The 14,582-nt window shown below is 41.4% G+C and overlaps 1 protein-coding gene across 3 annotated transcripts in view; it reads left to right on the top strand.

Moving 5' to 3' along the window:
* ATXN10 (ataxin 10) overlaps positions 1-14,582 on the top strand; it is a 98,057-nt gene that overhangs the window by 13,463 nt on the left and 70,012 nt on the right. For all 3 annotated transcript variants that reach the window (XM_017730554.1, XM_017730553.1, XM_017730555.1), the window contains exons 4-5: positions 9,896-9,992; positions 10,882-11,046. In XM_017730554.1, the coding sequence (XP_017586043.1) occupies positions 9,896-9,992; positions 10,882-11,046 (262 nt within the window). The remainder of the gene's footprint in view (positions 1-9,895; positions 9,993-10,881; positions 11,047-14,582) is intronic.

Here is a 14,582-nt window from a genome sequence, read left to right as displayed (position 1 = left end):
TAATTGGTTTGTTCTTTTGTACCGTTTGGTGGGGGGTTTTTTGTTGTTTTTGGTTTTTTTGTTGTTCTTCCTTTGTGTTTAGCTTTTTTTTTTCTTTTTCTTTTTTTTTTTTTTTTTAATGAATCTGAGTTCCTCTTAAAAGTGAGTGCGAGCATCTCCCAGAAATATCTGTGGTAAGAAGCAATTGTGAGGTTTTCTAGCAATAGGCAGTTGTCCCTTGGCTAAAGGTTAAAGGTACAGGCAGAACTTGCTGCTGTGCAGTGGGAAGTTACCACATGCACAGATTCTCCAGTCCTGCCCTATACTGCAGTTTAACAGTAACTGTACAACTGTTCTGTCTCTGCTGTGTTTTGGTGAATATTGCCACAGATTTTTAATGAACTGTCTTCAGAACACCTACAGCAAGGGTTCCAGCTGTGCAACTTCACGTTCCCAAAGGCTGTCAACCTGATGCAACCTGCTGTGGGCAAGAATGTTCTCTTGGTTCTCGTAGGTTGGTCCAAAATTCATTGAAGGCTGTGGAAAGACTCTGATTTGCTTGGGTCTTGGTTCGGGTCATTGTTCCAAGGCTTTGTGATTTGGCCTTTTTGCAGAAACTCCAAAATAGGGAGCCAACCTTTACACTGCTTCCAGCTGTCTACAGAAGGAAAAGAGCCAAATCTGGACCAAGAGCACTCAGACTGATGAGTTGTCCTGAGTTAGCAAATACAGAATTCTCTTTAGCTCTTGTGCATGTAGTACTGGCCCTGCCTGCAGTGATTAGCTCCCCGTTCCCTGGGAGTCCCACACTTTGGATCTTGTGCAGTGCGTACAGCCACAGTTCCCTGTGCCCTGCAGGTGTGGGGTATTTGTGTATATTTGTGTGAAACAGCAGGAACTGAGATTTTGAGTAAATGCCAGTGTTACCAGTGTTTTCAACCTGACGTGTCTGTGTAGTGTTGGCTATGACTTCTGGTATAAATATGGGAACTTGACACAGGCCTTAATTTCTTTTGTCAGTTTATAACACTTGGAGTGGAGTGGGATTTGAGAGAGTTTAAATCCACTGAAGAAGGGCATTGTAGGATCCATTGTAGGACCAGGGATTCTACTTAAATACAACACTTTCTTATCTTAATGGCAAAAAGAAAATGGAAGAGGGGGTGGGGCTTCCAACTTCCAGCAGGGCTTGGATCTTCAGTATTACAGGCAACTGTAGTTGTAGGCTCTTGTGTCCACATATAATAAGCTCCAGTTTGCTGTCTTTATCCCTTACTAGTCCCATGGAAGACTCTCCTCTCATTTTAAAATCTTTTCCTGACTCTGGTCTAAATGTTCTACTGTTGGAATGCAGTGATTTGTGGTAGTGGGTTTTTTTTTCCTACTGTGGGCTTGATTCTCTCCTTGAGTCTTGTTGCTTCTGCAGTAAAGGTCTGATTTAGAATCACAGAATGGCCTGGGTTGGAAGGGACATTAAAGATCATCTTGTTCAACCCCTTGCCATGGTTCCACTTTACCAGGTTGCTCCAAGCCCCATTCAGCCTGGCCTTGGACACTTCCAGGGCTGAGGCAGCCACAGCTTCTCTGGGCAACCTGTGCAGGGAACAATTTCTCCCTAATATCTCATCTAACCCTGCCTTCTGGCAGTGGGAAGCCATTCCCCCTCATCCTGTCAGGCCAGGCCCTTGTAAATAGTCTCTGTTTAAGCTGTGCTGAATTATTTTATGGCCTGTGCATATATGAGTATAAAAGTGTTTTATTGCAGCAAGTTGTGGAGGTACAATTTGAATTACAGACCAGATCCTGCCGAATGAGGTTTGCCTGTCAGGTACTGATGGCATAGGTGGCATTGGAAGCAGACTTTGAAATAGTGATTAAAAAGCTGGTGCTTTCCAGCAGTTTGATACTTCTTGTATTGATGATCAAAACTGTCCTTCTCATGGCACTCATGGAAAGATGTTTTGATTGCTGTACTGGGAGGCAGAGGCAGTGACTGTCTCAGTGTCAGTTTAAATAATTTTGCTCCTTCTAGGAGAGAGAGTAACCTGAGGAAATATCCCTAAGTCAGAACAATTAGTAGGTCAGTGGGCTGCCCTGTGGGCTCCCCTGGTCTTGTTGCTGGTACAGCTTCTAGACAGTGTGTAGAGCTGGTTTGTTTTTGTCCTGCTCCTGCAATTGGGAAGCTTTCTAGCATAGCCTGCCAAGATGTTGCTGATTTATGCCGCATGCATAGTGGTTTTATAATGTGGACTGATATCCACTTGGAGCACAAAGGAAATAGGAGTTTGCTGATGTCTATTTAATTAGAATGGTTTCTGGTTACTTTGGTTGAGGCTTGAAATGAACAGTAATGCCTGTATTTCTGTGGATCTCTAAATACAGTGTTCTGTAAGTCCTTTCCTTCCTTGCTTGCTCTTTAGTGTCCCCTACACTACCCCAGTGAATAATGTCAGCAAGATTCATAATGAGGCAGGTTTCCATTCTACACAAATATATGTGAATCAAACCTTGCAGAAACATCTCTAGATTTAAGATGGTTGCCATGTTTTTTGCAGCAGGGACATTAGGATCTCAAGATAAAGGTGGGAAGAATGGGGCAAACAAACCTTTTAACTGCAGAGAGCTTCCTAAAGACAGAGCATCATAAATTTAATGCAGGGAGAAGAAGCTTAACTTTTTTCACATGTGCTCAGAGGAAGAATCCCTTCTAAAGAGCCTCCCACAGAGGCCCAAGGGGTCTACAGTTTTTCCTCCAGGGAAAGTGAAGATGGCAGGGGGATGGAAAGAAGCTAGAGGAAGATCTGGGCAGAGGGAACAATGGGAGGCATCTGTTGCCTATTGGGATAAAAATCCAAGTGGTTATAATTATGTAGGAGTTCATCATGTCATGCTCTCAACCGTTTGATTATCACTGCTGTGGCACAGCTTCCAGACTCTCCTCTGGTGGAAAAGCGGGAGTTGTCTAACCATGGCTTTCCAGACAAAAAGCTACAAGACTTGTATTTCCTATCCTGCAGCATCCTTTTTTGCTAGCAGCTTTGGGCTTCGAGAGAAATGTGTCTCTCCTTTGCTTTTGTTGAGAGTTTTAGGGAATATTGCCAAGTTACGTGGGATTTGTGGAGGTAAGTTTGTGAGAGACATCAAGTTTTTCCCCTTTCTTCCATCCTCTGGGTATATACCACGTGTGGTACAAAAAGACATGGCAATGAGAAGAGGTAAACTGCCTTTACAGGTATAAAGCTAAATGGTAAAATGGTAATGCCCAAAAAAAGGTTGATGATAAAACTGTTGCTGTACATTAATGTGGATATGCAAGTAAAGTGTAAGTTTCTTGTAATTCTGTGTTCCAAAAGGACTGTGGTCCATTTATTAGCCAGATACAGAATATAAATGGTACAAGGAAGTGGGGGGAAGTCTGGTACTCTTTCCACAGACTTACAGAAAAAGATGATTCAGCTTTTTTGAGGGAAAATATAAGCACTTCAGTGGAAATTTTGGGTTAAATCAAACAGCATGCTATCAAAAGTAATTGGAGAAATTTGTTCATAGTCTTGGTTAGTACTTTACATGTTAATAATTTTCTTCTTTTTTTTTTTTCAGACCTGTACAAGGTATCATGTAGGAGGAGTGTGTCTCGCAGTCAGACACCAGTAATAATGCATAGTGGGTGGTCAAGTCCTCCTTATTTTTCTTGGTTTCCTGGCATGGTTTAAGCCCAGTTTGAGACTCCCCAGTACTTCAAACTTGCTCATTTCACTGCAGCAGGATCTTTAAAGAGACATTGCATTAGATTTAGGCTCAGCTTTTGGGCTGATTCAAGGACAAGATTTTACATCCTAATGTTTGCAGGAAGCTAATAAAGGCAGTTCCCAGGTCTGCAAGCACTTAAAAGTGTTTTACTTCACATAGGAGAGAAATCTCAGGCATGTGTTTTCGCTACTTGTAGGGATGTAACAGGAGGCCCGTTTCACATGCCTTTAGATTTTAATAGATAATTTGTTAAAGAAATGAGCGCAAGCCTCATTTATGTTTACTTTGTAAAAATTAAATGATGCAATTAAAATAACAGGAGATAAAGAAAATGGTTCTAATACTATATTTGATAAGCCTTATTAGCACTGTACGAATCAGAGTTGGCTTGAACCTGATCTCGTCAAAGGTCTGTCAAACTGAGTCTTTTCCTAGTAAATGCACAAGTAAGTTTTTCTTGAATCTCCCGTTACGAGACCTCGTTGGAACTTAATTTGCATCAGAGGCTAGTTTGATGTGTGGTCTGATGGTTTCTTCCAGCTCCCTTCTAATTTATTTGTAACTCCACATTTTTAATAGCATGGCAAGAATTTTACTTGCCTTTAAGTCAAATTCTCCTTTTAAGTCAGAACAAAGTGTTGATATTTTGCCTAGACATTTATCTTCGAAGAACACAAGGGTTGTCCAATCAGTGCACGTAATGTTCTGTTAAAATTAGAGTTGGCACTTCTGAAGGGAAAGAAAAAAAAAAATTAAGAGCATGACTTTGTTTCTGAAGTGGAGGAGATGGAGGGGAGGGGGAGCAGAAACTTACTAAACACAACATTCTTGGTATTCCACAGATGGTAAAAATGGGTTACTAGTCTGCACTGCAGCAAGTGCAGTAAGACCAAGGTGGAAATATAATAGGTAGCTAGACATTAATTTTATTTACAGCAATAAAATACTAAGTACTATTTTAATAACGTTAAATGACAGAACCCATATATGTATTGTACATTCAATTTCAGTAGTCTAGACAGATTGTTTTCCAAGGAAAATACATTTTCATCAGTATTTGTGGTATGATTCATGGTGGTGAAGAGGCAAATAACTCTATGACTGGAAGTTGCTTTAACTTGCAGCCACAAGGAAACAAGTCAATGACCGGATGGTAGTGGTGGAAACTCAGTTTTTATACTAACAGAGGTCTACACCTTATGCTGAGTTGGAGGTTTTATTTTTCCAGGACTGGCAGTCTATCACAAAGCATTCTGCCGTTGTTTACAAACAGCCAGAGCTGCTCTCCCTGATGGCTCACAGCCCACAGTTTGGATTTGCAAAGCTTGCAGGCAACTCTAAAAGTGTGCAGGCTCTCAGGAGCCTGGGACGTGGTCCCAGGACTTGTTAGGCTTTGTGTCTGCTCCAGTGCAGAGGGGGCACTCCAGCTCTGTTTTTCCTGCATATTACTGGTTAGACCATTAAGAGAGATACAAGTTTGTAAGCTTTATGTTTGCAGTCTGACAAGAGATGTACAGCTTTGTATGTGCTTTGGTTGGATCTATTTTATATCTCTGTTTGTTTTATAACTCCAATAAAGGCAGAGGCTTGTACTCAAAACTATCACTGTGTTGTCTGACCCAAATAAAAAGAATGGACATCTCTTAGGACTGTTTGAAGCCTGTACATGTGCTGTCAAGGTTTTTTGAAGAGATTGTTGAGCACGTTTGTGGGCTCCTGTTCTAACCATGCGGAACAGAAGGAAACAAGGTATTGAATTTTAAATCCTAATGCGTAAAGTCTTGTCCTCAGAACTCCAGGGATTTTAATTTTCATCTCGTACACAATCTCATTCTGCAAATGGCACTGTGTGACATGAAGTCTTTGTGGGGACTGGAGCATCTCTTACAAGGAAAGGCTGAGGAAGCTGGGCCTGTCCAGCCTCAGGAGGAGACACAGCTGAGAGGGTGTAGCGATTGAGTCACAGACCCAGAGCAGCAGGGAATCTGAATCGTTTATTCAAAGGAATGAGCTGGTTTTATACACTTTTCTAAGGCACAGTGTTTCCTTATATGGCAATCCTCACTACATGACCTATCCCATGTTGCCACATCAGCAACACACTTTCTAAATGTCCTTCCATGGGGTGATCATGCGCTGTTCACCCGTCTGTCAGCTGCCAGCAGGCTCCTCTCCATAGGGGTCTGCCGTGTGCCACCTCCTCCTCCCAGGGTCTGGTGGAGACAAGCTTCTCTGTGCCGCCATGTGCTCCTTTGTGCTGCCATGTGCCTCTGCAGGCACATCCCACAGCCCGCAACCAAATTCTATCTTATCTCTCCCCACAAGAGGGGCCCTCATCCCTGTCTGTTCCTGTCTGCAGGGAGGGCTCAGAGCAGGGATCAGGCTCTGCTCCATGGGGCCCAGCCATGGCACAAGAGGAAGGGGCAGGAACTGATGCCCAGGAAGTTCCACCTGGACACGAGGCAGAACTTCTTCCCTGGGCAGTGCCAGAGCCCTGAACAGATTGTCCAGAGAGGGTGTGAAGTCTCCTCACTGGAAATATTCCAGACCCATCTGGATGCAATCTTATGCTGTGTGCTCTGGGATGGCCTTGTTGGAGCAGGGAGGTGGGATCAGATGAGCAGCTGTGGTCCTTTAGACCATACAATGTAATTGTTAAATGAGATAATGTCAATATAATAATTAAGTGAAAAGCATGCACTAGAGCCTGGCTCAGTCGTTCTGTAAAAATAAAGCCCTGAAAGGAACAAAGGGAGCCGTGAGTGAATTTAAAGCATCCACATACAGGGCCATCGAGTTTCGTCTGCCTCACCTTTGTCATGGGTGGTCATGAGCGACGAAATGTTCAGTTTACATGTAGACAAACATTTCGGTACCAGAATTCATTAGGTAAAGAGTTGGTGTTTCTGCTTGTACCCTTTGCACTGTTGTATAAAGAAGTTATTTTGTAGAACCTAGAGAAGTCTCCTTAAGACGTTGCAGACTGGTTGTGAAAGCAGCATGTAGTCTGTGTATTTGCTATAGAATACCAGCTTTTTCAGGAACTATTGAAATCTTGGTGAGGGGAAATCTCTTCAGCTCCAGGGTTAATCTGTGTATCAGAAGTTACATCTTAGTACATGCAATTTCACGGTGGTTGACCATCAGGTTAAAAATAGTCCTCTTGACCACATACTGAGTAACCTTTTTTTGAAGTAGAATTTAGGCATGCTGATAGCTACAGAATTGTTTAAGACAATTATTTTTAGCTTTGTGAAGGTTTGTACATTTACAAAGTGAAATTGTCTTGTGTTTTATTTTCCCCTCTTTTTTGTTTTCCTTTTCCCTGCCCCCTTTTCAGAAAGCACATGGCTTATGATTCAATTGCAAAATGGAAGTCTGTCTTCATCAGCTTCTACATTTTCTTGCTTTAGTTGTAAGGACGTGGAAAGGCCGTGGAGGGAAATTGCCTCAAATTGTGCCGGGGAAATTCAGATTAGATATCAGGGAAAATGTCTTCATGGAAAGGGTGGGCAAACATTGGAACGGGCTGCTCAGGGATGCAGTGGAGTCACCATCCCTGGAAGTGTTCACAAAAGGTGTGGATGTGGTACTTGAGAACATGGTTTAGTGGTAAACATGATGGTGCTGGGTTGATGGTTGGACTTTATGATCTTACAGATCTTTTCCAAGCTTAGTAATTGTAGGGTTCTGTGATTTTATGATGAAGAAATTCTTAGAGATGAGAAAAGCAGTATCTGTATTGTACAGATTTCCAAGCATACTTCAATCATAAGTGGCATCATTCAAGTCCAATAGAGGTAAAACAAAAAAGAAAAATGTGGAAATTGAATGCTAAGTGAAGACTTCCATAGTTCAAAATGCAATACTTCCCTTTTATTGTAGTGTCTGCATTTTTTAACATACACATACCTCGCTGTGAATTAACGGCTCTAGTTGGATTTTTGGGGAGTTTCTTTTTTAAAGTACAAATACCTTAGTATGGATTTGCAGTGCTTGTATCAAAATTCCCTTGGTAGCTTGGTGCTAGGCTAGTACATTTTACCTGGAGTCATTTTTGGAGAGAAGCACTGCACGAGACATTTGTGTATTCCACAGCCACCCCCTGTGGAGTTCTGGGGGAGATGTTTGGGTTTTTTAAACACAACCATACAGGTGCTGCTGTGCTGTCGTTCAGAGAACGTGCTGTGATGAGCTACTCTAGGTGTGGTGCGATGGCTTTTCACACCGTTCGTGCCTCTTCATCTATGCCTTTCTATCGGTGATGGCTGGATGTGGTGTGTGACCTGGACACTGGGCTTTGCTCAGCTGCCTCAGGTGCTCAGGAGATGTGATTCTATGAACAGAAATGAATTGCTGAGACTCATCATGTGAGATTACTTGTATGGCAAAATGTTGCATTATCAAGACATCCTCATTCTCTCCTTAGTTGGGAATACATGCAATAGCTTTTGTGTTACAGATTATCCACTTGCCCATATATTGATTTGTGTCCTCTAATTGAAAGAAAATGTTAACTCTTACTGGTTAAGAACAAGCACTTAGTGATGAAACCGGTTTTTTTCCATGGGTGCATCCATAGAATTGTCACCTTTTCCTGTATCTTCCTTACTTGTTCAGGACATCACTATTGGACAAGGGCAGCGTTGGTTGCTCTCACAAATATTGAGTCTACTGTGTGATTAATGGAGAATTCGTAGCTATTTATTACTGTACTGTAAACGTGTTCATGGCATTTCCTCTTTGTTACAGTAAGAATGGTAACTTTACAAGATCTTGAACTTTTTTCCTTGGTCTGTAGAACTTTTTGGACAGGCTAATTTTTAACAACCAAGGTGTAATTGATAGCTGAACAAAGTCAAGCGAATTTCAGGGAAAGATTAGAATATAGTCAACCAACTTGATGTCTCTTTGGGAGACCTTTCTTACTGCTGTACAGGTAAGCAATTCACCAAGGGAAATAATACCTGTTCCTAGCATTTACAGCCTTGTGCTTTTTTTCTAGCAGGGAAGTATTTCCATAAAATGTCTGCTGGCATGCCCATGCTTGCTGTCCTTCAGAAACTCCTGAGTCAGCAGAATGGGAACCAGATGGGTGGGAAAAGCGGAAGCACGGTGATGAGCAGAAAATAATAAACCAGTGCAGATGTGCAGGGGGAGAGAACAGAGATCTTAAGAACTAGAGGAGAATATGATTCAAGATGCATTATGGAAAATACATACATATTTTGGGCTTAAATAGATTTATAGATATAGAGATATATATGGCAAAAAAAAAGTTACTTTTCCCTAAGCCCAAGTGACCACCTTTTAGAGTTGCTTTCTTGTTGTTCCCTAGAGGACATATGCCCATACATTTTCTCTGTAGGAAATCTGGCTGCCAGCTGGCACAGCAGCACAGCACCTTTGCAAGAGACCTAATTTTAGATTTGCAGAACCTGGCAGTACCGGCTGCCTCCATGTGTATTAGGCTGTTGTTTGTACTATCTGTTGCACTGAATTTTAACATTCAATTTCAGGTTTCTTTGCCAACTTATTAATAAGGGCCAGGCTATTCAGAACTGTTGATAAGGACAAAAAAGTGTTTTAATTTTGTGAAGTCTTCGGGTTCATGCTATTGTTTTTTATTAATTTACACCTTTTGGCTGCTCTAGGATATTAACTTGTGTGGTGAAATATCATCTTCTTGTATTTTAAATCTGTGTTGAGAGGAGGCTGAAATAAATCCTTTGGAGTAAGAGCAGAAATCAGCTATATTAAATTGTCAAAAATGGAGGCAGAGCTATTTGGAGAGCTGGCTTTCATTTTTCTGGGATAGAAAGTAGAAGATATTGAGCACATCATAAAATTCTATAATGATTTGTCTAGCTAACTAGAATATAATGTGAGGAGCAAGGACCTGTCAATTAGTTCTTGTAATCACTAGTAGCCAGTGTGTAATACTCAGACAAGTCTTGGGTGTAATTCTAAAAGACTTAGTAAAATTATTTGCATTAGAAGAGAAAATGCAAATATTTGTGTACAGTAGCAGTGAAGTTACATAACCTAAAGCTTCCTGGAGATGGATTCTGCAGTGTGTATCTGGAATATTGAAGTAGGTAGTTTTTGTGAAATTCATTAGTGTTGCTTTGAATTCTTGTTAATATATTTTCTGGATTTCTTTCAGCTCTTCGTTGTAGTCTCCAGTTTCTTGGAAACATTGCAGCAGGAAATGGAGATTCCCAGAATAGCATTTGGAAGTGTGCTTTCCCAGATCTCTTCTTGTAAGCATGGATGCGGGTTTTTTTTCTAGTGTCATTTCCGTGGTTGTATTCAAATCTTTTGTACATACTGGTTGTGCCTTTGCTAGCACCGTGAAGCTCTGAAAAATAACTTTGGTGAGAATGGGCTGGTTGAGACCATATCCTGTACATGTTTTTTGTTAGTCAACCGCAGGAGTCAGAACCTTTAAAAACCTGCTTGTTCTAAACTAACAGTAAATTGATTTAATTTAACAGAGACTGGAAGAAAACTATTTTGAATGACGAGCTTCAAACATAAGCTTTATTTCAGACATGTTTTCAAGTAGTTACACTCATTTCCGAGAACACAGCATTTTCTTTTCTCATGTTGCTGCTGTGCAGATCTGTCAGTACTGGTGGATCAAATGTAACCTACAAAAGTTTCTTAATCTTCATCTCTTTTAATCCTTCTGTCCCCCTCCTAGCCTCACCAGAATATCTTCCTGGGGATTTGATGACATACGTGTAAGGAAGTATTACATAGACTGTTTTGTGCAGACACATGACAATATTGTTGATGTGTTCAGCCAGGTTCTTCATAGTGAGCTGGTGACAAAGGCACTTTCATTCAATTTGATAATCATTCTCAGTGGGTTTTTGGAGCCCACTTGTTAGCACCCGATGTAGGAAGACCTTACGATAAGAAAAGCAGTTCCAATTTAGCAATAATTTTGTAAACTTCCTGTGAAGTTTGACCTTCATTTATGAGTTGGATATTTTTCCATGCAGGTGACTTTTATCCATCTTAGGCAGTGAGAAACTCGTGGTTCTCTGAAAGACAGCAAAGGACAACTCAGCAAGCTCAGTGCCACTAGTGTGTTTTTCCACGGCCAGTTTTAACTTGCCCTTAACTCCATATTTTCTCTTGAAGGACGTGCCTGACATACAGCGATGAGAAAATTGTCACCTATTGCTGCATGGTCCTGTTCACCTGCCTGAATTCAGAGCGAGTGAGAGAAATGCTGGATCCTGGGAACTTGGCTGTGACTCTTCACATCCTGAGAGTCTACAAAGAGCAGTTGGAGTCTGAGTGGTCGTATGTATCTTTAAATTTTCTTTTTCCTCATCTCTTAATTAGGTGTTTTTCTGGTGTAAATCACTGTATTAAAATGTCTAAACTTATGACACTGCAAAGTAGTAAATGAAGATCTAATTAGAAATTAGTAATTTAGTATAGAGATAATTTTCATGATAGTTTCAATGACTCTTGATTGTTGATGAAATAAGACTGCTTTTTTTTGTTGAAGACATAAGAATTTTCAAATCATGGTCTGTTTTTCTTTTTTTAATGAAACAGGGTTCTAGAATGCAGACTAATTTATACTTGTGTGCTGGTTTGTGGAGATTTATTAAAGTTAGCACAGAATAGTCTTACAGACAGGTCATGCTAAGAAGACTTCTATATCTAATGTTTGTGAGTGTGACATAAAATCTGGGGTTTTTCCTTTTTTGTTTTTTTAACGCATCCATTTTCTACTGCAACATGCAGTTATTTTTATACCGAAACAGGGAAGACTTTGTTTGTGAATCTTCATTTAATACTTTAAGAGCACCTAATCAGTGGCTTTATCCCTCTGAGCTTTTATATTTTTTACTAATGGCTATTCTTCTAAGTATTGTTGTCAGTTATGCCTTTGATGAATGTGCTGCCCTGCGTATCAAGGATGCACATTCAGCTAATTGTTACACTCTCTATTCCAAGGGGAAAAAAATTGTTTGTATGTTTTTGTAGTATTCTTTTAAAGATCATGTTTAAATTCAAAATTTAATTAGGAAGAATTGTTGGGGTTTTAGAAGCTATTTGGAAAGTCTTAACACCCAGACTTAAGATGATTGAATGAGAAGTAAGTGTCACTTTATAGTTTGCTTTTGTAGTGAAAAAAATGATCTGAAATTTATTTGTGGCTGGGCTTTTTTAATGACAAGGGCAGTTTGCTTAGGACGTAAGTAGTTTTCAAAAAGCCAACTGTAAGTTTAGGGCCATGCAAAGAGACTTCTGTTTCAGAAATTACAAACTGAGTCTTTAGTTTTGATATCTGTCAATAACAAGTGTAAAATGTTGCTTTTCAGATCATTATCCTAATCATCCTTAATTTTCTTAATGTATTGAAGATATGTTGAAATTTGTTTTGACTGAGATACCAAAGTCGTCATGGTAAATTTATGTTTTGAAGATAAATGCATAATAAATGTAGCATCAAAATACATGCTGAGGGATCCATTTCCCTGATCTCTCTAGTGTGAAGTGGATTCTGTTGATGTTATGATGAAAATGTCTTACCTCCGCCATGGATGTCTGATGTGGGTGGGAAATGGTCTCTTTCCAGGGTAGTCTTGAAATGAAAAAGGGTCAAACTCTAACACTGAAAATTTGCAGCTGTACTTCAGGTCTCACTGAAGTATATCCCAGTAGGATTGCTGAAAGGAATTTACACAGCTGTGGCATTTGTAGAGAGCTAATGTCCTGTTGGAAAGGTTTGGGTCTCTTGTGCCACAGTTGGCAAAAGTCCTCAGCAACCATTTTATGGTATTATATGGCTGGACTGAAATACAGATTATTCTTGGAGGTTATGCTCACTGCTGACTCACAAGTGACTGGAATTAAGATGTTTTTACCTTAAAGTTAAAAGTACCACTTAATTCCTGTCTACCTTCTTGTCTCTGAGCTGGAGCATCTGCTTTCATGTTACAAGTACGAGGTGACTGCCACGTGTGTGTTTTTTCTTCCCCTTGGCAGGTCTTTCTTGCTGTCAGTTGCTGCTTTTAGGTATTGGAACTCTTTTCTTTGAATAACTACGTAAGCTCAGCTCATAGGCAGACTTCTATTCATTATTTTATTCCCTTCTGTTGTGCACTGAAATTTATGAAATTAATGTTCCTCTAAGACAGTATCCAATGCATTCTGCAAGTAAACAACTATGGTGCTCAAACTATTTTTGCAGTTGCTGCCATGAATTGTTAGGACAGAGAGAGGACATCCAGAATAAATATTTGGATTTAAGGCCATTGGCTGAAGTGTAGCCGCTCCCATGGAGTCCTCACTACTCCATTTAGCTAGCACATGTTGGGTTCTCTATTCCTCACCCATCACTAGAATGCAAGCACACCTTTGAAGTCTTTATTTTGGTGAGCTGACAGCTCTTTCTCTGTTAATAATCCTATATTCATGTTTAGAGTCCAGTTTTCCATCTTCAAGTTGGAAAAGTCCTTAGGAAAATTTCAGGAGGAACCTCTTTCCAGGTGCCTCTTCCAAGTGTGAAGGGACAAGTCTTTTGCCTCTTCACAGCAGTTCTGTTAGACAGTTTCTATCCAAGGAAATCTGAGATTGTTCTGAGCAGTTCCTCAGAGCTTCTTTTTTAGAGGCAGCAGTTGGTAGCAGAACTTTTGCAGTTCTTCTTCTGTCTGCCATAAACTCCTCTCCCAGTTAGAGCAGTGGAAGGGTCTTCAAAGGCAGGATGTAGCTTTCTGGAATTTTCCTGTCATTTTTGCCTACTTCTCAAGTCACAAGACGTTGGGTAGAAGACTAAGATTTTGGGTCAGGAAAGAGGGAATATCTGAGGTGTTGGCTCTGATTCCTGAAAGGGGTGGTGTTGGGGGTCCCTTCCCCCTGCCGTGTAGCCCTGGGAGAGGGGCCCTGAGGGGACAGACACGGGGTTTCCCTGCCCCTGCTCAGCCTCGTTCCCATTGGTTGGTTTGTGTTCCCTGCGCGGGCAGAAGGACCCTTGGTCCCGTGACTGGAACAGTTCCTCGGCAGAGCTCTGGCCATGCGGCTGGAGGAATAAACATCTCTCTGAAACAGCTATGAAGAATCTGTCTGTCCATATATATTTCCTTTCCACGGGACTCCTGGTTTGATATATGCGTGTTGCAGGATCCCCACTGGAACAAATGGTGGAGAATGGAGAGCAGAACGATCCCCGATCCCTAAGCGACTGATTTGTGTGAGTAAACCCTGGAAACTTTGGATTCCTCTTCTTGGTTTTGCTTTGCTATTCCATATCTAAACTATGGAGGAACCGTGGGAAGACTCTTGGCTCTCAGAGCCGCATATGGACGTTTATCTTAAACTTAAAATGATTCTTGAACAACAATTTGTAAATTTTAGCTTGATTCAAGCTCAAAAAGAACTGAAACACTTCCTGGCACGGTTGTTTAAGAACTTTTTCTATGTTTCTTGGGATTTAATTCTTACCAAGGGCTTTTGGAAAACTGTTTGGACACAGTTAATATTGGAGTCAAAATATATGCCGATGGAAGAATATTTTCATGAATATTATTTCGTTACCGAGACTGTTGAGCAATGTCAGCTGTGTCCTGGCGAAGGGAAGCCTGGCGCAGGGACCGTGCGGCCCAGGCCACGTGCACCGAGCGCTCTGCGAGCAGCAGCGAGGCAGTTCCCGCGCGCGGGCGGAGCCACCCGAGCTGCAGTGTCGGTGGCGGAGCGAGGCACGGCGGGAGCAGTGGGACCCGGCGGTGCCTGCATGGCCCTGCGCAGCGCGTGGTGGAGTGAGCCCCGGGAACGCCTGACCGAGAGGGGCGGCGTGCGGGTGGCGGCTGGCGGCAGCGGCGGTA

Source organism: Corvus brachyrhynchos, unplaced genomic scaffold (assembly GCF_000691975.1).
Source record: "Corvus brachyrhynchos isolate BGI_N302 unplaced genomic scaffold, ASM69197v1 scaffold523, whole genome shotgun sequence".
NCBI classification, from domain to species: Eukaryota; Metazoa; Chordata; class Aves; order Passeriformes; family Corvidae; genus Corvus; species Corvus brachyrhynchos.
The sequence above is the reverse complement of the archived record's forward strand: the minus strand, read 5'-3'. Positions and strand labels throughout refer to the sequence as shown.